Source organism: Drosophila mauritiana, chromosome 2R (assembly GCF_004382145.1).
Source record: "Drosophila mauritiana strain mau12 chromosome 2R, ASM438214v1, whole genome shotgun sequence".
NCBI lineage: Eukaryota > Metazoa > Arthropoda > Insecta > Diptera > Drosophilidae > Drosophila > Drosophila mauritiana.
In genome coordinates, this window is record NC_046668.1 from 8,066,975 (window position 1) to 8,088,274 (window position 21,300).

The 21,300-nt window shown below is 47.0% G+C and overlaps 3 protein-coding genes across 9 annotated transcripts; 2 read left to right on the forward strand and 1 right to left on the reverse strand.

The window, feature by feature from the left end:
• The first annotated feature begins 1,584 nt into the window (after positions 1-1,584).
• On the forward strand, positions 1,585-3,180 carry LOC117136699 (odorant receptor 45b). The gene is given in 7 exon segments (XM_033297717.1): positions 1,585-2,237; positions 2,296-2,483; positions 2,539-2,559; positions 2,562-2,701; positions 2,758-2,856; positions 2,907-3,059; positions 3,116-3,180. Coding segments are annotated over 7 exon segments (1,176 nt in total). The 5' UTR covers positions 1,585-1,713; the 3' UTR covers positions 3,167-3,180.
• Positions 3,181-3,777: 597 nt separating this feature from the next.
• LOC117137893 (membrane-bound alkaline phosphatase) lies at positions 3,778-6,085 on the forward strand. The gene is made up of 3 exons (XM_033299627.1): positions 3,778-3,881; positions 4,461-5,617; positions 5,686-6,085. Exons 1-3 carry the CDS (start codon positions 3,812-3,814, stop codon positions 6,004-6,006), a joined length of 1,548 nt encoding a protein of 515 aa, XP_033155518.1. The 5' UTR covers positions 3,778-3,811; the 3' UTR covers positions 6,007-6,085.
• Positions 6,086-8,344: 2,259 nt separating this feature from the next.
• On the reverse strand, positions 8,345-21,069 carry LOC117136453 (CCR4-NOT transcription complex subunit 1). 7 transcript variants are annotated; one of them, XM_033297375.1, is made up of 10 exons: positions 20,266-21,069; positions 18,352-18,558; positions 17,762-18,289; positions 17,244-17,706; positions 15,961-17,181; positions 15,092-15,874; positions 12,396-14,956; positions 11,165-12,336; positions 10,743-11,102; positions 8,345-10,270 (listed from the first exon to the last, which is right to left on the reverse strand). In XM_033297375.1, the coding sequence occupies exons 1-10, from the start codon at positions 20,368-20,370 to the stop codon at positions 10,162-10,164; spliced, it is 7,509 nt and encodes a 2,502-aa protein (XP_033153266.1). In that variant the 5' UTR covers positions 20,371-21,069; the 3' UTR covers positions 8,345-10,161. The 7 variants fall into 7 exon arrangements, with proteins under 7 accessions (XP_033153266.1, XP_033153264.1, XP_033153263.1 ...); XM_033297374.1 differs by having other exon boundaries at positions 8,688-10,270; positions 12,390-14,956; positions 20,266-21,068; XM_033297378.1 differs by lacking the exon at positions 20,266-21,069 and adding an exon at positions 19,769-19,875 and having other exon boundaries at positions 8,688-10,270; positions 12,390-14,956.
• Between the last annotated feature and the right edge of the window lie 231 nt (positions 21,070-21,300).

A 21,300-nucleotide genomic window follows, 5' to 3' on the forward strand; every position in this document is an offset into this window, starting at 1 on the left:
CTCCAGCGACGCCAACTCCAACTGGGCCATGACGTGAGGCGACGCATCAGAGCGGAGCCCAAAGGAAGCGTGTGAAATCCCATTTGGCTAATGGCCAACGGCGTCAGCAGGAAAATCAACCTGTTTCGCAGTGCCCACCCGCCCCTTTGCCGGCCCCTTTGAAACTGGGAAAACTCGCTTCCAATTTCCACAGCGACACAACGCGAATGTGGGCCAACCAGCGTGTCTTCTGTGTTGGTGGGCAAACGGGTTTTTCATTCGGGTTCTGCAACTGTTTTTTTTGGCGACTCGCTGACACGCTGGCCTCCTTTTTCCTCGCTTCCAGCACTGGCACTCCTAGCTTTTCCACTTGCTGCGCTGTGCTTGTGCTGATTTTCCTCATTTTCCTGCAGCGGGAGATCGGGCATAGGGGCGAAATCTGGGGAAAATGTAATGAGATGGGGCCCTTCCAGGCGAGATTTCCAAGGCGCTGGCCTGGGTGGCCCAGCAGGGTGTGTCGGGGTCACCTTTGTTGCCGTTTTTTCGGGGGTGGTTAACCATAAAACGAGGCGCCGAAATTCTGGGCCTTGGGTTCTCGCTGGGTGGCGCGATGATATCAGCCTTAGGGGTGGATGTTTTTCCGCTCGGAGAACGAAGCTCTGAGACCAAACCCACCCCCGGGCTCGTCCACACATAATCATAATCAAAAGTGCCCTACTGGAACTGGAAATCAATACCGGAGCAGGGCACAGCATTGCTCATACGCAACGTGAGCCGAGCACAGAACTTGGGACTTAATCAAAAGTGATTCACCCCATAGGGCCAAAGCCAGCAAACGTTGCATGCATCAACATAAATCTGTGTGCGGCGAATCCCATGCAAATCCGAGAATGTTTCCCTTCGCCTGACCCACATCTCCTGCTGATTTGAAATTCGAATTCGTCGCGAGTTCATCGGCACTCCGGCAAACTTCCCACAACAAGCCAAACAACACACGGCAAAAAGGGCAAACACAAATTTATGCTCGGAACCCACAACACAAGGAGCTCATATTTATGGATGCTGGTTTGGCTGGGCGCAGGCCAAGAAGTGCTTTAAAATGCTTGACAAATTCCTTTTCCCTTCGGCGAGCTTATATAATCAACGATTTCCTTAAGAACAAGTATATGCGGCTATGGTAAACATGTTAATTGTTGTAAAAAACTCCGAAATATATAAACAAATTACTATATTTACCCTATTGTCATAGCTCAAGTCGCATTAGTTTGCTAATGTATTCTAACCTTAAGTTAGCTTAATATATATTTAGATAGTATTTGATGCATAAATGTAAAAAAGGTTTCTTTAATCTTATCCTAGCATGTATTATGGTATTTAGTTAAGTTTCATTTTTAAACCCTTGAAGATGATTCTTATGTACCAAATGTATCTTAGAAATACCTTGAGATCTGACTTACGAGCTTGACAGCTGTCTTCAACTGATGTCGCAATCACAAACACCAAAATGATTTCAACGGATTAAGGGAACCTTTTTAATTATAAGGGCTGGCTCATTACCATAATAACATGTTTTGGACGTCAGAGATCGTCGCCCACTCAATTAGGTCCTGCCAGTAATCACGTCATTAAACACGGCCAGGTGTCGTTTGTTCGGACTGCAAAACAATAATTAAACCATTAGGAGCTATTCATGTGGCGCTATATAAGGAAAGGGTTCTGCAAGCGGTTAAAATCATGTATCCGCGATTTCTCAGCCGTAACTATCCGCTGGCCAAGCATCTGTTCTTCGTCACCAGATACTCCTTTGGCCTGCTGGGCCTGAGATTTGGCAAAGAGCAATCGTGGCTTCGCCTCTTGTGGCTGGTGTTCAATTTCGCGAACCTGGCGCACTGCTGCCAGGCGGAGTTCGTCTTCGGCTGGAGTCACTTGCGCACCAGCCCCGTGGACGCCATGGACGCCTTCTGTCCGCTGGCCTGCAGTTTCACCACGCTCTTCAAGCTGGGATGGATGTGGTGGCGTCGCCAGGAAGTAGCTGATCTGATGGACCGCATCCGCTTGCTAATCGGGGAGCAGGAGAAGAGGGAGGACTCCCGTAGAAAGGTGGCTCAGAGGAGCTACTATCTCATGGTCACCAGGTGCGGGATGCTGGTCTTCACCCTGGGCAGCATTACCACTGGAGCCTTCGTCCTGCGTTCCCTTTGGGAAATGTGGGTGCGCCGGCATCAGGAGTTCAAATTCGATATGCCCTTTCGCATGCTGTGTGTGATGTTGTAGTATGCTAGTGAGGATTAGATGTTCTGATTAGCTGTTCCACAGGTTCCACGACTTTGCGCATCGCATGCCCTGGTTTCCAGTTTTCTACCTCTACTCCACATGGAGTGGCCAGGTCACTGTGTACGCCTTTGCTGGAACAGATGGCTTCTTCTTTGGCTTTACCCTCTACATGGCCTTCTTGCTGCAGGCCTTAAGATACGATATCCAGGACGCCCTCAAGCCAATAAGAGGTGGGTGGTCCATTATGCATATGGTTAACATTAAATTCGGGTGTATACCTTATAGATCCCTCGGTAAGGGAATCCAAAATCTGGCGGACATCGTGGATCGCCACAATGAGATAGAGAAGATTGTCAAGGAATTTTCGGGAATCATGGCTGCTCCCACTTTTGTTCACTTCGTATCAGCCAGCTTAGTGATAGCCACCAGCGTCATTGATATACTATTGGTAATAGCCGTCCTTTCCGTGATAAGCACAGTACCTCAAAAAAATAGTTTCTCTAGTATTCCGGCTATAACATCATCCGCTATGTGGTGTACACGTTCACGGTTTCCTCGGCCATATTCCTCTATTGCTACGGAGGCACAGAAATGTCAACTGAGGTGGGTCAGCTCGAATCTCTGGATTAACCTTTGACCTCTTTCATTTCTAGAGCCTTTCCTTGGGAGAAGCGGCCTACAGCAGTGCCTGGTACACTTGGGATCGAGAGACCCGCAGGCGGGTCTTCCTCATTATCCTGCGTGCTCAACGACCCATTACGGTGAGGGTGCCCTTTTTTGCACCTTCGTTACCAGTCTTCACATCGGTGGGTTTTAATCCGTATTGCACTTGGTGCACTCCATTAATGTAACCCTTTTCTAGGTCATCAAGTTTACAGGTTCGATTGTGGCACTGGCTAAGACTATACTGTGAATATGAGAGTGCTGAATTAAAAAAATAAGCAAGCACTTAAATTAAATGCCTACTATTATTATTATTAGTTTGTGGTTGTAGCCTAGCCCGAAAGTATGCAATTCACATACATAATACAAGAACAATTGTGCAGACTCGAAGCCAATTAATTGCCGGGGTCAAGGGTTCAAGTGTGGGATTATAGGGCTTGAGGTGAAGTTTGGACCATAAAGTTTTCTAGTAGCAGTGAAGCCATTTATTCTTCAACGTTTAACAAAGCTACTGGCATGATTCAATAAAGTAAGTGCCATAAGTTAACAACGTTTAAAAGTTCAGGCAAAAAGGATTGCCCGGCTTCAGATTGATTACGTAGGTGGCATACGCAATCGGTTAATGGACAGAGAATCACAGCCCTATAAAGCTTCAAAAAAAGGCACGTGAGTGTGTTTTGGCATCGGTTTTGGCCTGTTCTACGACTTCTGTCAACTTAAACTTGGCCAGCCATAAATGATGATTTGATTGAACCGTCTAGATTAGTTTCCTCTGATTAGATTTACTCTGATACTGAGCGATAGCTCCGCGGCAGTGTCCAATTCCTTGGTCGGTCAGTCGGTTCAGTCTTTAACCAAGGTCTGACCTCCACACCACGCCTGGGATTAGCTGAAAATGGCCAGGAGATTCATTCTGTTGCTCGTCTTAGCTGTCTGCCTGAGCGGAAGTGCCAGCGGACAAAGAGGTAAGGTGCTCTGATCCTGGGTTTTAGAGCTCAGCGATAGATACCTCAAAAGTGTTTTTTAGAATATTTCGAAAAGGTTCCGGTATTTAAATTTATTTGGTTTTGCACACCAGTTCAGGGAATTGATTTTACAAGATAACTACAAGTATAATTAATTAGCAAAAAAATAAGCCAAATTTGATCCCAAAGGATGTGGTATTTTGACTGGCGCTAACTTGTATGAGTGGTAGTAAGCTTCAGCGTGTAGGTACTTTGAGATTAATTTCTTTAAAATAACTTCTTATCTCCCAAGTTTACTGGAAAACCATGTGTAGAGATAAGACTCAATTAATCCCATTGATATATAACAGAAAACCCAAACTCAAAATTATTTATGATCCGTCTATTTTTTGACCAATGGCAATAGTAATATTGGCTTACCGAAAGCCCCATATTGTTATTTTATATTTTTTAATATCAATCAATATTTTTCAAAAGTGCACTTTAAACTTTATTCATAGTTTTATAAATTAGAATACGAAAAGTATTTAATCCATTTTGCTTCGTCGATATGAATAACTATTTTGCCATTATTTTTAGACCATCCTCGTGGGCGTTCCTTTGATGCCGAATCGCATCCCATCAAGCATGCAGAGGAGCAGCAGACCCAGTACTGGGTGGATAAGGCCCAGGCGAAGCTGTTATCGAAGCTGGCCGAGCAGCAGTCCGCGACCACAAACAAGGCCAAGAACGTGATTCTGTTCCTGGGCGATGGAATGTCCGTTCACACGGTCACGGCCACCCGGAATCTGCTGGGCGACAGTGCGGAGCAGGTGTACTTCGAGGGATTTCCCTACACTGGCTTGTCCAAGACCTACTGCGTGAACCGCCAGGTGGCCGATTCCGCCTGCACGGCCACCGCCTATTTGGGCGGTGTGAAGGCGAACTATGGAACCATTGGCGTGAACGCCAATGTGTCCAGATACAGCTGTGATGGCGCCGCAAACGAGGAGGATCAGGTGCACAGCATCGCGCAGTGGGCACAGGCGGCTGGCAAGGATGCAGGTCTGGTGACTACAGCCCGGGTGACTCATGCATCACCGGCTGGCGTTTATGCCCACATCGCAGATCGCAATTGGGAGAACGACTGGGAGGTGGCCAACAGGGAGTGCGATCCCGAGCAGACCATCGATATTGCTCGCCAGCTCGTGGAGCAGCCTGTGGGTCAGCAGCTGAAGGTAATCCTTGGAGGCGGTCGCAAGAACTTCATTGACGCAACGGTGAACGATGAGGAGGGATATCCCGGGCAGCGTACCGACGGTCGCCACTTAATCCGCAGTTGGTTGGATCAGAAGAAGGAGGCCAATGTCTCAGCCAAATACGTGTGGAGTCGCAAGGGACTCAGTCTGGTGGATCTCGAGAATACGGACTACCTTTTGGGTCTCTTTGCCAATGACCATCTGCCGTACAACGGTGATCGGGACAGGAAACGTAGTCAGTTGGCGGATCCATCGCTGAGTGAGCTCACAGAGGCTGCCATCAAGGTGTTGAGCCGCAATGACAAGGGATTCTTCCTCTTCGTCGAGGGTGCTCGTATCGACATGGCTCACCACGATACCTTCGCCAGGAGATCCCTCGAGGATACCGCTGAGTTGGCGCGGGCCGTCCAGAAGGCCCGGGAGCTTACCTCCGAGGATGACACACTGATCGTGGTGACCGCTGATCATGCTCATGTTATGTCCATCAATGGTTATCCTGTGAGTACCTGAAGGTTTCCTTTCTAACAGCGATAGATATTTGACTTGCGATTTCTTAATTCCGGCAGTATCGTGACCAGGAGATCACCGGATTGGCACAGCTGGCGGATGATAATCTGCCCTATACGATTTTGTCCTATGCCAATGGACCCGGCTACTACTCCGGCTACAATCGTGCTGAGGGACGTGCCCTCCTAAAGGAGAAGTTGGTGGCGGACTCAGACTATCAGTATCCCACGCTGGCGCCCTTGGACGCGGAAACCCACGGAGGAGACGATGTGGCGGTGTACGCCTCGGGACCCTATGCCCAGTACTTCAGCGGCAACTACGAGCAGAGCAATATTCCGGCGCTGATGGCCAGAGCAGCGGGTATCGGTCCCTATGCCTAGGATCAGGCTGCTTTTCTTGACGCATGTAAAACTCCTCTCGCTGAGATGGAATAATTAAAATGCATCATTGCTAAACGAATCTTGCATGGGAAACTGTACCGGGAATGGGGCAAATCGAATTCCGTCTAATTGAACTGACAAGCTGTGCAATTTCCTGTGGAGCAGGGGAGCTGCCCCCCAATAAATGCCACCTGACGGCAAATTCAATTAACTAGCAATGGCAACTGGCATCTGACAACCTGCAGGCAGCCTCAATCAGTCAGCTGCAATCACTTTGGGGCTGAGCCAATTGACCAGGTGCTTTCTGGCCAAATGAAGAGAGAAACGCGGCCAGAAAGAACGGTCAGCCGTCAGCCGTTTCATGCCATGTTTCATCATAAATCAGAGAAAACATGACATTCAAATGGAATCCATCGAGAATCCGTGCATTTCCTGCGTTAAAGATGGCTATGAATATCTAGGGGATTTATTTAAAATGGGCTTCAACTGTCAAACATACACATTTAATGGATTCAGGTAGGAATCGTCAGCGAAGTAACAAGGATCAGAGAAGAAAATACTCCTGGAAATAATTTCTCATATCTTTCAGAAGGATAAATATTAACATTTCCATTTTCGCACATTTTCAATGGCACCTCTATAAGATTGTTCTTTCTAATTTTAATTAATTTTGGATTCAGTTAATGCATAGTGTTCCTGTTATATATGGATATTTCCGAATCCTAAGTATCTAAAGAGATAAACTCCATTTTGCATCATTTTGATCTTTCAAATAATTTCCCATTGCAACCCCCTTCCGAATGATTCAATTAGGATTCCCATTCGGTGTCAACATGCGATGATTGACGATTCCGAAAGGCGAACAGAAATATTTGGTAATGGGTTGTGTTCCATTTCCGATTTCACTTGGCCTGCGACAGAATTTTATTTTCGGGCAATTTCCGCTACGATTTCTGTTTAAGAGGAGCCTCAGTTTACCGAGGCTCGATTTGTGCGGTCAAGAAAAGGCCCAGTTTCGACTGGACTGCACCTAATCACAGGGTTTTTGGCCAAAGCGGCAGTGCAACGGGCCTAGAGAAACTGAAACTGGGTCATCAAGACCCAAGTGCTGGCTAATGGGGAGGGAGCGGGGGCCAAATAGCTCCAAAGAAATGCAGCTGCGGTCGGGTTCTTGGATATTCCAACGGAAGGCGGCGGGGGGGTTCTACCAATTATGTATATCTGTATCTGCAGGGACAGAAGAAGAGAAAAAACTAATGGCAGCATACACAAAATGTGCTCACAACTAATGGTGCTGCTTTAGCTGACTCAGCCAAGAAGCTTGCCGCAAAGATACAAAGATACGCCGTCACAGATACAAAAAACACGTGACTGTGTTGGAGCAAACTGGACTGAACTGGCGAGCTTTTTAACGAAACTCCATATCCGTCTCTCTCGCACGGCGCGCGCGCACTTCTAAGCCGATTCAAATGGCCATGTAGAGCCACAAAGCTGCAGCGCCGCTCTTTCGCTTTTGTATCTTTCGGATACATGCGACGCGGATTGGGGGCCACATAATGTACGGCCAGGGCAGTAGGGGAATTTTTTGCTTTTGCGCAGCGACGTCGGCAGAGCGCTAAGTGTGCCACATTCTGTTTCCAAGCGCTCTCACAGATACGCCACCACACACACACTTCTGCAGCTCGGTGGGCACTTTTTACTCTACACAATACACTCGACAAAAAATAGCCTAGTCAACCGAAAGAATTGCCAATGAAGTGTTATAAACTTTAAGCTTAATCACTTAAGCTTTTATTAGGAAGCTATATGTTTATTTAAAAAATGCAGTAGAGACGAAAACTATAGCGCTTGAGAGAGGAAAATATGATTGTTCTTTTGCTAGTTTTTTGAAGAGTGCACTCCACACAATCGTCGTTTATCAGCCTTATGACAAATTCATGTGAATTGGCAACGAAAACAAGCGGCGGCGGGGACACTGCGATGACTGCAGCATTTCAATTAATGCTGAATTCGTGTCGCACAATAGATACAGCCGTACATTTCGGCTTTCCAAGCTGCGGCCGCTCCCTCCGCATTTATCGACGTTTGTGTTTACTTAACCCAAATGCGCCCCAACAACCAGCTAAAAGAATGAGGAGGGGGGTAGGTGTCTATATGGGGGTTATGTAAGCCAGGGTGCGGAAATGGGCTACATATGTACTAGCCACGTATGTGGGGCCTTTGCTCCAATGGAACGAGCTTTTTTAAGTGCTTGCCCACACACACACACACACACACACATGGTGGTCGCAGATACACATTAGGGCCATAAGGGAACAAAGTAGCTGAAACGCGGGGGTTTTTAAAATTTTGCCATTTATACATTTAATATTTGTTTTGTATACATATTAATTTTTATATATATATATTGTTTTCTTAATGCGTACTTTTACTTATATCGATATTAATGGATTTTTATTTATCAATGTAGATTTGTTGTGGTTTCTTGTGTCGCAGCTTTCGTTAATGAATGTGTCGGTCGATCGGTGAACGAATGTCTGTACATCCATCATATACATACTTCTTAGCCATTGCAAACGGAATTAGTCTATAAATGAGTTGGGCCTTTGGCTAAAAAGCTAGCCCTTCTTCCACCATCTACTCTCCTCTCTCTCGCTTTCTACATGTGCACTTTGCTCGGCTTCAGGCTTCAATTCAGTTTAATTCAAAATAGATTTGACTTGCGTAAATACAATGAATGTTCATTTGCGGTAGACTACAAACTAATAGAGTTGCTTTGCTGCAGGCTGCTGAGTGTCGAGTGGATGAGGGACTGAATAACACGTACATGTACATACATAACTCGCAAATTGCCTAACGTAGGATAATGAATTTAGATTCGATCTCGCTTCGCTCCCCTCTCCACTTACACTTCCACGTCCACGTTCACCCACTACGCGCATCAATCGAACTCGTTTTACGTTACGTATTTATATTAAGAAATACATATTTTATATATTTATATAAAGATCTGATCTACATAGATAATGGCTTCGACTCGGCGCCGCGCTCTCTCTCTACATTCACTCATCTATCTGATTCTAACAGCGTTTATCTTTACATGGAGGATCGATTATACGTTTAACAAGCTAGATGTGTTCAATGTATTTCCATTTCAGTTAATAATCAGTTCATAAAATAATGTAGGTTAAAACAAAACGTATCGCTTATATTGCGTATAAGAAGATCAAACATTGGTTGGTTCTGGTTAATGTTGCAGTGGCTGCTCTTGTTGTTGTGCGGAAACATTTTAAAAAGTTAACGTATACGAGTAGACTAACTGAGGGACTCTTAGAGGTTACGAATTTGCAAATGATACATCGTTGAGTTGGCTGGGGAGGTAAGCTACTTTGACAACTCGAATTAGTATTGACTTGAGGATCTTTTCAACTTTCTGCTCGGCTTCTCCTTCTCCGTCTCCTCCTCTCCTCTCTCCGATTCGATTCACGTCTATAAATATCGCTCTCAGCGGCGTTGAGAGTAGGTTTGCTCGGTCTCTGCTACCTGGTTCCTTTGCTTTTCAATATGTGTACACAAATTTCATATGTCACCGTTCGCATTTGTTAGTTTTTTCGCTTTTTCATTGTACATTTTGCCATTTTTTTTGTAGAAAATATTTTTCCCTTTTTCGATTTTCGTTTTTTTTCTTTTGTTTTTCGCTTTTCTGTTTCTCTGTTTGATTGATTTCTTTACACAGTATCTGTCATCAACACTTTAACGCCTTCATCTACCATTTATAATACAACTCAATTAAAAATTTGTAACATTCCCCCACGAGGAGGGGGGAGGCATTTAAAATATCGCTTCCGTTCGTTTAAATACATGTCGAATTTCGGTTTCCGGCACAGCGCACCAGTTGGCCTGGCCTGCTGTTTCCCTTCCCTATGCTTATTGTTGCGGTTGTTTTGTAAATGTTTGTGTGTGCTGTTGCTGATTTCACTGTCTCCTTAAAACGATTTGCTAAGAACTAAACACAGTAATGATTAGTAGAATTCAATGAACGCTGTACTGTGTGGTGTTGTGGGTGGTGGTGGTGGTGTGCTGCCCAGGCAGCTACTGCCTGCGTCTGGGTCTCGCGCAGACCTCCAGGCAGAAGCGTCGGACGGTGGCGTTTTCTCAGTTGATGGTGGCTACCTCCTGGCCCTCGCCATCGACGACGGGCATGTTCAACTGCTGGGTGACGTTCGACTTGGCCAGACAGGAACGGGCCACCGATTCAAAGAGCCTACGGAATATGGAAAACACGTTGCGGTTTAATATGAAGTCGTTTCGCTTTGTGGAAAGCACCCCAGTAGTGATTTGCTTACTAAAAAGTTATATTTTCACAGATTAATGCTAAATTGTATAAAATAGGAGTTTACAAACGAATACAAAGAAAGGTAACATGCAAAATGAGAGGAATGGGACTGGTTGATTCACTTTAGGATCTGATCTTGATTTCTTGCTACGATGCACACTGAATGCCAATTGAATTCTCAAACCGCTTAACTACAATCAAACATTCACCGAAATATCTGAAAACAGAAGTTGTGGTAAAATGTAAGTTAGGTAAAAATTTGGGTTAGAAATGGATAAAGCCGGGTTTGTTATTTGCGTGCAATGCAAATCTACTACAAACTACGTATAATGAGCCTAGCGGAAATTTTATAGTGAATCAATGTGATTAACAGAAAAGCCATCTAATCAGGCCAACTCACTTGGTGATCTCTGGCGCACAGTGCACAAAGTCATGGTCCCAGAACTTGTAGATGGGATTTTTGATCAGCTCAATAAAAGTGATCAACAGTCCCCAAGGATGCGGGCGGTTCACAATCAATCGTTCCAGAAGTACGCGAGTGATCTGCTCCTGAATTGCCTCCGAGTTGGCCTCGGCAAACAGATGCAGCACCGCACAGCTGAAGTAGTGCGTGTGGCTGTTGGGATAGCGCAACTGGTTCGCAATCGCATTCAAGAACAGATAGCGACCCTCCGTATCCAAATCAACAGCAAGATTCTGGAAGATATCCATGTGGGCGCTGTGTGCTATGTTCGAGGTGTTGGGCACAAAGTTTTTGTTTCTAAAAATGTTCAACTCGATTAGGAAACCACTTCGCAGAGTAGCTCATCCTTTAGAACTCACCTGATCAAAGCAATCGCCTGAGTTCCCACATACATGACCAGAGCATTCATCAGTGCCATGTTGTAACGAGTTCCTGGCTCGCTGGTCACCTGCAAGTGACCGCGTAACTCCGATAGAAAAGTAACTGGCGCCCGGGCCTTGAGGTACGAGTCCAAATCCTTCTTGAAGTTCGGCGGCTGGATGTTCATAATGTAGCTGCTGAGCACCTTAGGTGCATTACTACTGTCCGACAGCATGTCCACCTTTAGGTTGGGTGTGAAGGGATCGGGCAAGCGCATGTTGCGCGGAAACGCCGACAGGATGATGTTACGCATCTGGACGCAGTTGGGCGGGATGGTGTCACAGAACCCAAAATGATAGTCGCACAAGAACTCCGGGAAGTCGTGAAGCAGAACGAGTAGAACACGTAGCGTCCCCTTGTACAAAAGTTGGACTGGTTTGCCGAGCTCAGTGTTGCGTAAGAAGGGTGCAAGATATTTAAAAAGGTCCTGCAGCAGTTGAGCGTAAAGCGGCCAGCCCTTTTGCCCGGGAATTTGGACCAGGATGCGGCCCAGGAAGACGCGATGCGAAATGAGCTCCAACCAAGCAAAGCAGAAGCCGGGAGCCACGCTGGGATTCAACAAGTGATATGTGTAGGCGAAGGCCGACACAATACTGTGCATCAGGGACTCGAGAATCACATCGGCCGTGCACAGCTCCATGAACAGCATCATGAAGAAGCGATGATAGCCAACCTGCTGGAAGCTCACGCCACGCATCTCATGGTCCTTAATTAGTGTTCCCAGCACAATGCCCAGCACCTTGTTTAACAGGTTGATCTTGGTGGTTGGATTACCTGCTTCGCCTGAGTGTCGCACGAGCATTGCGATCAGATGGACGAACGCATCGATCCACTGGAATATCTTGTTCTTGGCCTGGTTGATTGGTAAACTCGGCTCGGCGAACATTCTGTACACCACATCCGTGCAAATGTGTGTGGCCTGGCGGAAAAAACGGGTGATCAAGTCGTCCGTTTTCAGGATTCCATATGTGTTCATCTTCTGGACAAATGCACCGAAGTTGCGTGCATCGCGCGTAGACTGCTGGTTCTGTTGCGTGTACAGTGCAACCCAATCCTTAAGCAGAAACTCCGTCTTCTCTTGTAAGCCCGGCGGATCATCTGTATCGCATGACTACAATAAAAATTTCCTTAGTTAATAAATTCAAATGATATTGTTGTCCTTACCCTTACGTGATGCATGCCGGAGTGGATGTAATGGGAGGCTCCCGACAGATAACGATCATTGCCGTTGAACGGGCTGTAGTCGCTGCTCGTGTTAAAGTTTCCGCTCCACAGGGTATCAATAGCATTCACAATGCATTCTGGATACCGGTGGCGATGCTGAGTGAGCCTTCCTAGAAGCTCAACAGTTGCCATGAATTCGTTGTCCGAAACAATGTTAATCACTCGATCGTCCATGATGAGGCGCTCCAGCAGTGCGATACCGAACGATATGGCCACATAATTGTTTCCGTTGTCCATGCAGTCGCGTAGCATTCCGTCAAACTGATTCAGATTGACAAAGTGCGACGTAATCAAAGCGCGAGCTGCCTCCACGTTGTATCGCACCTCCTCTCGGATATCGAAGAAACACTTGGTTACCGCTCGCTCTGTGTTTGGAGCACCGAAACTGTTGTTTAACAAGCCAAGGATACGGAGATGGATGTTTTGGTACATCTTCATTTGCTCCATGTTTTCATGCATATTGACCAATCCTTCGGTCAAGCCTTCGACCGCGCGGGTCAGCAGATTAAAGGCAGACTCTTGGTCACGCAGTCGACGCGTCGCCATCAGGGCATTGAGGAGCATGTGCATCTTGCTAGCCTGGATCTGGAGTGTCGGCACTCCGATTGCAGTGTTCATGAAGGTCTCCATTTTGCTTGCCAGTTCCCCGTATACCATGCTGCTATCATCATTAGCAAACACATTTGGCTGAGACAAATCCGTCGGCTTGGGCACAAACAGGGCAATATCGCGATCGCTCATCTGCTGGAAGCCAGGTATGCTTCTAGCAAACTCCGAGTACACAGCATAAAGTGTAGCTGGAGCTGCGCCCACCTTGATGCGCACTGCTTCTGGAAGACGCTCCTGTTGGTAGGTGAGGATCTGGGCGTCCACAAAACGGTTGCCCTCTTCACGAGCAATTTTTCTGGTCTCGAAATCGGTGCTTAGACGCCTATCAATCTCTGCGGCTGCCTTTTCAGCAGATGTTTTCTGAATGAAAGCGCAAACTAGCTCAACATTTTCGCTGGCTAACTGCATAGCAGCAGCTTGGATCTCAGCCATGCTGGGCATCCCATTTAGACCCGACAGCAAGGCCTTGTGCAGATTCTGGCTAATAGCACGCGCTATCTCATCCTTACCGGTAATCATGGCCATGCCGGCGGCAAGGTTTCGTACCATCTGATGAGCGGCAGTGCGCATTCGGTTCTCGTCAGCATCTAGGGCGAAGTCCTTGCGGATGATCTGCTCGGTGGTGGCACAGGCAATGCGGATGCTTCGGTCCACAATAGGCTGCAACCAGTCGGTTATCGTGCGCTCCACGGCGTTGACCACAATGTGTTTGATTCCGGGATTGGCGTGCAGGAACGGAGTATTGGGTGGCAGTACCAACTGCTGACCAATAAGCTGGAAATTGCTCACGTTTACGTCCACGTATGAATAGCGCGGCTCCGGTGGCGGTAGTGCCACCTGGTTGGAATCGGTGGGTAGATTGGGCGAAGATACCGATCCAGGAGTACTATTAGCTCCGCCTGCTGCCATCATCATAGCGGCAGCATTTTGGGCGTCCACGTCCGCGGTGGATGGCGGTGGAGGTACCTGCTGCTGCGGTGGTTGCTGCTGTTGTGGTGGCGGTGGAGGTTGTGCCGGGGATTGCTGTTCACGCGGTAGAGCTGGTGCAGCTACTGGCTCTAGTTGTTTCGGTTTTGGTTGCGACATCTGTTCAATCAGATGAGTTCGATTGGGATCCTTCAGGTAGATCACTGGTCGCAACTTGGCCAACTCCAGATTAAGTGTTTTGCAGAGTACTTCGATTTCAAACTTCAGGTTCAGCTTGAGGTCTGGCTCCTGGTGAAGCTCACCAAGCACGTACATGATACCCATTGTCCATGGATTGGGCGATCGGAAGATGCGAGACTTGGCGGATGACTCAAGGATCTTGGCTACGAAAGGAACCACAAAAAGCAGTTCCTGCTGGCCCTTATGGTAAGCCTCAGCCAAAAGGGATTTAAGATCCAGATCCAACTGCAGGATGGGGCGATTGCGACCTAAGGTCATCATGCCCAACCAGTGTCCGAGGTTCTTAAGCAGACTTCGATCGGAGAAATTAATAACTCCTTTATCGGAGCGCAAGAGTACCTTGATGTTGCGTAGGGTCTCTTTGGTTACGAATCGGTTGATCTCGCCGTTTTTAAGGGCATCCAAAAAGTTGTAATAGAGTGTGTGGAAGTTGAACTCCATTGATGCGCGTTTGAGGACCAGATATTGCGCTAGCCACGGCCAATATTCCTTGGTCATAATCTCCTTTATCTCATCGCACTTCTGCGGTATGTTCAGCTGGCTCAAGTTGTTGAAAATAAAGGCAGTTTTGTCCTGTACAGGCTCGGGTGGCACAGTCACTTTCTCTTCCTGGTTGGCCACCAAAAGTGTGTCGATATTGGTGGCATTGGCGATGGACTTCATTCTCGTGGCATGCGACACAGCAGCGCTTGATTTCGGTCCCGATCCCGGGGTGGCAGCGGGCATATTACCTACAGAAGAGAGAGTGGAAATCAACGTTATTCCATGCGGAAATTGATTCTTTATAATATAGCGCCTTAGTGTCCATTGTGTTTACTTAATTATATTAATGTCGTATATCGACTTGTTTTATATTCTTCTCATACCTAACATGGAGCTATTCCTGTAAATTGGTTCCGTTCCTGGTCCGCTAGATATCGCCGAGGGAATAGTATTGCTGAGTCCAATCAACTTCTGAGGCGGCGGCTCCTGGCCGTGCATTCCGTATTCCACATACTGAATAAGGTGCGGCGGGAAGTCACAGAAGTGAGGAATGGAGCGGATATGCTCGCAGTATTTGTTGTAGGTGTGCAATCGAGTTCTGAATCTGTCCAGTGCCGTCACACCGAAATAGTAAAGCTTAGATCCATCGGGCTTGCGGAGGGCATCCAAGACACAGCGCAGAGAAAGGCCCAGGGCAACAAAAGTGGGCACCAGGTTGCGATCTATAATGCCACCAAATAGCTGCGCAGTAATCTGAAGCTCTTTCTCTGGGTATTGACAGAAAAAGCGATATTCCTCGAACAGATTGCGCAGCATGCACAAAAAGACTTCCTGCTCGCGCCGGTTACTTGACTCTTTAAATCGTTGCAAAATGTCCAGCACTTCATCGATGGACAGCGTTGGATTCGGCTGGTGGTTGTAGATGCGCTGAAAGTATGAGTTGACCTCGTCTTCAACTTCCTTTGACACAGGTATCTGGAGATCGGCCATCACAGGGTTGTTTGGATTGGGGGCCGTTGGAGTCGGCGTTGGTGTCTGCTGTTGTGGACCCCCTGGCAGCATGCGGCCTAGGTTTCCTACATTGGGTGGTGGCGGAGCCTGCGGCATCTGCATGAGGTTCAGCGGATAGGGATTGGCTCCCGGAGTCATCAGACGCGATGGAGAGGCTGAAATTGCACGTAGAATTTCGTTAGATAGGATAAAGGAGCATCTGTGATAGATTAAGCACTCTTTGCCTATGAATGCCACTTACTCAGCATGTTGCCAAAATTAAATGCTCCGTTCGGGCCGCTGAGGTTGAGGCCGGCCAAGTTGTTGGACATATTCGTCAGCGGATCCATTCCTGGTCCGAACATCTGCGCGTTGAGGTTTCCGGAGAACGGTTGCTGCGGTGGCGGAGGGACTATGCCTCCAGGCAGATCCATACCTCGATGGCCGCGCAGAATTGTTGGTGGAGGCGGCGGAACCAATCCTGGCTGCTGCTGTTGTTGGGCACGTGCCTTGTTAGCCATAATTGCCACGTTCGCGGTCATTTGCATGATGACTTCAACCATCTCCGGCTGCATGCAGTTATTGATGCACGTTTGCAGACAGTTGATCATGGTGGTAACTGTCTCGGGCAAGAGCTGCGCCTGCTTGGGAGGCAGCTGGTCCTCTGGCACTTTGGCGTTGATAACCTGCGGGCAGCGGCGGTGCAGAACCTTGATTATAGCCTGCATAAAAGGCTCTCCATGTTCGCGAATTTTATCGGTAAGCCACTTTTCCAGCTTCAGGTACTCGCGCCGAGAGGCAAGGCAAGCCAGGTCGATAATGAATAAAAATGAACGAGCGTTGAGCAGCGCTGATAGCGCTTTTAAATCCTGGGCAAGATCCAGGATGCGCGACAGTTTCACCTGATCGAACTCATTGCCTCGGAGATACCACTCGGACATAGCATTCATGATATTGGACCGAAGTTGGAAGTTGTTCGAGCTCCAGGCGCTGGCCAAGATCACGTTCGAGTTGGGATGGTTGCCAAGGAACGTTGGTATCAGTTGGTTAAACAGATCCTGACGCAGTGGCGTCATCGGCGGACTGGTGTTCAATAAGGCCAAAAATAGCACATCGGGACAGTTCTGCGCTGGGAACTTGAATAGCTCATGGACCTGCGTATAGTATCCCTTGTCCGCAATGGAGAGCAGCACCTCCACCAGGTGAAGCGACTTCCAGGACGAGATCTCCTTATTGTCCGCATCCGGAGCCGTCTTAAGCACATCCAACGCTGGCTGGCTAAATACAAAGTCGGCGAAGGAGAAGAGATCCGGGTTCTTCAGCATTGTCGCGATAAGCGACAGCTGACCTTCCGTGTTTGCCCAGTGACGGTAAATGCATTCTGGATGTGGAAATATGTTAGAGCCAGTGGCCATCCGAAGGATGGTGAGCAATAGCTCCAAACCGATGCGATCCTTCAGCACGAACTCGGGATGATCAAGTTCTAAAAATGAAGAATGATATTCCTATAGATTGGCGATTGCGAAACAATTATCTAGCTGTTACCCATGCACACGTCCTTCCAGTTGAGCTGAGGCACCACCTCCTTGAGCGCCTGCACAAAGACATCTGGCTTCCAAGTTTGCGTGGCCTCCGTCGTCTCCTTCTTGTCCTTCTTATCACTGGACGAATTGCCATCGCTGCCATCGTTGTTGTTACTGCTGCCCGGGGTCTGCTGCTGCGGAGTGATTTGTGTCTGCGAAGAGCCACTGCTGTTGCTGCCACCGCCTTGTCCCTGACCAGGCCAGAAGTTCGCCGGCGTCGGTAGATTCACATTACAATCGAGCAGGGACGAGTGCCTTCGGCACATAAGACCCACGATCTTGGCGACATCTTTGGACTGAAGCTCAGCGCGTTCTCGCTCACGGGAACACAAATGATTCTTACACTCTTCAACGCTCGATGTAAATTCATAACCGATTTCAAGGATTAGATTAATCCAAGATGTGTCCATAATATTATTTTTGCCCTGCAACATAACATTCAATTAGCGAATTGTCTTTTTCAATAAGTGGCTTACGCACCTGGTTGGTGAATATTATCTCGCTTAAATGGTCATAAATATCCTCGATTCCCACCTCGTTCAAAGCATCTGCTTCGAAACTGGAGCTGTTGCTGTTAGTCGTCGCTTCGGCCTCCGCATCCGTTTCGCTGGCACCTGCTCCCGCAATCGTCGCCGTCGTCGAGCCGTAAAGGAACGGCGCTAGAACCAGCGGTACCGCCTGGCGCGGAAACTCCTCCCGAAGCTTGACCAAAAACTGTGCCTCCACCTGCGGTTGTACGTACTCGCTAAGGCAGCACAACAAATACTGCAGTAGATCGAAGGAGATCTCCCGGAGACCGCTGTCAGCCGGGCCGGTTCCTTTATTACCCAAGTAAGAGTCTATCAGTTCGCTGAGGCTACCTTTTAGGTTGTTCCTGGCAGAATGTTTGAGTTCTGTGTACGAGGAGTGGGTCAAGGCCAAGGCAAAGACGCACTCACAAACCTTGTTGATGCCGGTCAGTCGGGCGACCTGGCCAACGAGATCCGCTACCGCAACAGGCTTCAGGGACTGCTCAGGAATGAGTATCCATAAGTAATCAACACTTTGTGGGCATTGTACACTCAACTCACCTTCTGGTTGCTGGCGAAGAACTGGTCAAAAGCGTAGCAGATGTTGGACACAAACGAGGAACTGTGAAGCTGACGCTCCAACTGGATGCCCAGGAGCTTCGCCTGCAGCTGGACCGTAACTGATGGCACGAGATCGCTGAAGTTGATCACGGAGAACAGGTGGCGCAGGCTGCTGCGATCCGCTTCCAGGCCGTGCTCTTTAACGAACTGCAAGATGTCGTAAATACTATCAGTAACGTATGGTTTAGTATCGAAGAGCTGCATTGCGTAGGGTTGGAAAGCCAATATAAGTGCCTTGACAGCGACTGCCCGCAATCTGGGACACATATCACTGTATAAGGGACAGTTTATGTTTCAAACGATTCCTCAGATTCTGCGGTGACCAGGGGTTTTTTTTTTATGTGATTTTCATCGCAAACTTGGAAATTTTGACAGTTTCTATTATGTTCTGTGAGTGTCTGAACTTTTCTCTGTACAGTTGGATATGTGTTTACGGATACAGGGCAAGATGTAAAGTAACATTTTGGAGGGATTATTTTTAATTCCAGGCAACTGTTTTCAAAAGTAAATCCATGTAGTCATTATTTCTTTCCCGCTTAAAAACTTTACATAATTGGATTTTAAAAAGCACAACCAGAGGGTTAGTTAAAACATGAATTTGATCACTGGGAATTCCAGTTTAGGTGCACTATTGTTGGGCTCACAGGTTTCTGAGATTATCTTGAATGCTATAACTAAAGGGGCACAAATTGGGTATCCTTAAGCTTAGTTAATGTATTTTCTATCCGATAATTGCTCCATGGAATCCAACAAATTCCTAGACCTTTCTTCGAAAGGTAGACCGTTCGAATAACTTGGAAACTTATCAGGCTTTTTAAATGGCAAACATAGATTGTTGAGTATTTCAAAACTGTTATTATCATTTTTTTAATACAATTTTTGGGGAATATGCCATTTACTGTCAAGAAAACGGGATCTGTAGCATTGTTTGTCCCAAAAACAATAACTTTTTAAGGGATTGTTGGACAAATGGGGCCATTCTAAGCCAAGTATTTGTTATGATACTAATTTGAATGGCAAAACTTTGCCAGGCGGCTAGATATACCCCTCCCCCCTGCGGATCCAAAACTGTTGAAATATTTGATCCGGAGTTCGGAGTCCGGAATCAAGGCCTCACTCCGAGCGGGGGAGCGAGACAACAGCTGTGGCCCCGCCGTCGCAGCTGCTCCACAACAAATTACACACGCGCCCACTCGCTCGCACACGCTGGCGAAACGTTACATGGGTGAGGAGAGAAGAGAGCATGACGGTGCGCGAAAGGAAGGGGGTCACAGGAAAAAGTGCGACATATTGCAACTCTAGCGAAAAGAAAGCGGCCGCAATTGATATTCCCACGCAATTTGTCCCACGAACTTACTATACAATTTGGTTTCTCTCGATTGGCAATGAAAAAACAGAAGTTTCGGGGCCGAAAAGCCCTGCGCTTGGCTTGGGCTTCCCAATTCGAATTTCGCAACTCGATTTCGCACTAATACGCTGCGAAATTCGCACTGCCGACAACTCACGAAACACGTGCGTGGCTAAGCGCACACAATTTGCCTGGTTTTACACATTCTAGAAAACTTTTAGCTTAAACAAAACGCTCACAAAACGCGCAACGCCGTGCAGAGAAATTTTTTCAGCTGCCTTTACCAAAAAACTGTAATGGCGTCGGCAAAAATGCACGAGCGAGTGAAATGGCAATAGCCCATTCGTGAGTGCGAACAATTGGCAACTCTGGTTGGCCAGGTGCGATATGTTGTCGGTTTGGCAACACTAAACCCCCCACCCCCCTTCAAAATGTTGTTGTTATTGTTGACAAAATGAATTGGAAATGGTTCATGGAAAATTTGGTAGAATAACTTGGGCACCTACCTGAGTTATTTGCTCGCTGCTCTCATTAAAATTTCGCTTGTTCACGTGCTTGACCAGATTTCGAATGTGCGTTAGCGGTGTCTTCAGTTGGCTCTCTACGTTCATAATTCTACGTATCAGTTGTCAATTCCTCAGCGGATGTTTCTTGTTGCTGTTGCTTTTGTTGGAGGCCACCAGAATTTTTTGTTGAGCACACACGTTTAGCGTGCACTGGTATTGGAGATTAGAGATATTTGACGTATTCGCTGTTGCTTCTTGGCGCTTTTCATTTCACCTACGGCGCAATTTGTTTTTGTCTCTGCCTTCCTTGGTTTTTTTTTGTTCTTTTTTGGGTCTGTAGATTCATTGGCCGCGGCCCCCATACAAAAGGGGCCATCAGCAGCTCTACATTGCAGGCGGCATCTATTAACGCATAAATCAAATAAACAATAAACTCGGTTTCATGGTTTCATGGGAGAAATCCGATTGGCTTTGTCCTCGGCCCAGTGTGTACAATATTGCAAATAGCTCACGTAATGAAACAATATGAATCAATCCGCACGTACAGCGAAAACAGAAATGAAAAAATACTACTACTACCACACACACGCACGCACACACGGGCAGTTGAGGCAGAATATATGATTGATCGTCGTCGCTCTCCTTTTCCAATTCCTTCCGTTTGTTTTGGTGTTTCGAGTCTATAGCTTTTGGGCTCGTTTGTATATGTTTGCTAGGAAAATTACTTCAAATTTGTTTGCACTCGTGGATTTTTTAATTATTGCCGAAAATGAAAATTTTGCATTCGCTGGGAAGCGTGTTCAATAACCGATAGTTCAGTCACTACTGCTTGGCACTCACAACGAATATTGTCACAAGTCACGGGTTTGTGATAAAAATATAGAAATCCATAACGCCATGTGATACTTGTACCAGAAAAGCTGTAATACTCTTTTGAATTACCAAAAACGGCGGCAAATCTTTGCCGATTAGTAACGGATAGATAGCCGATGTTTTTCCGTTAAATTTAAACAAGTAACAAAATATATACAATAA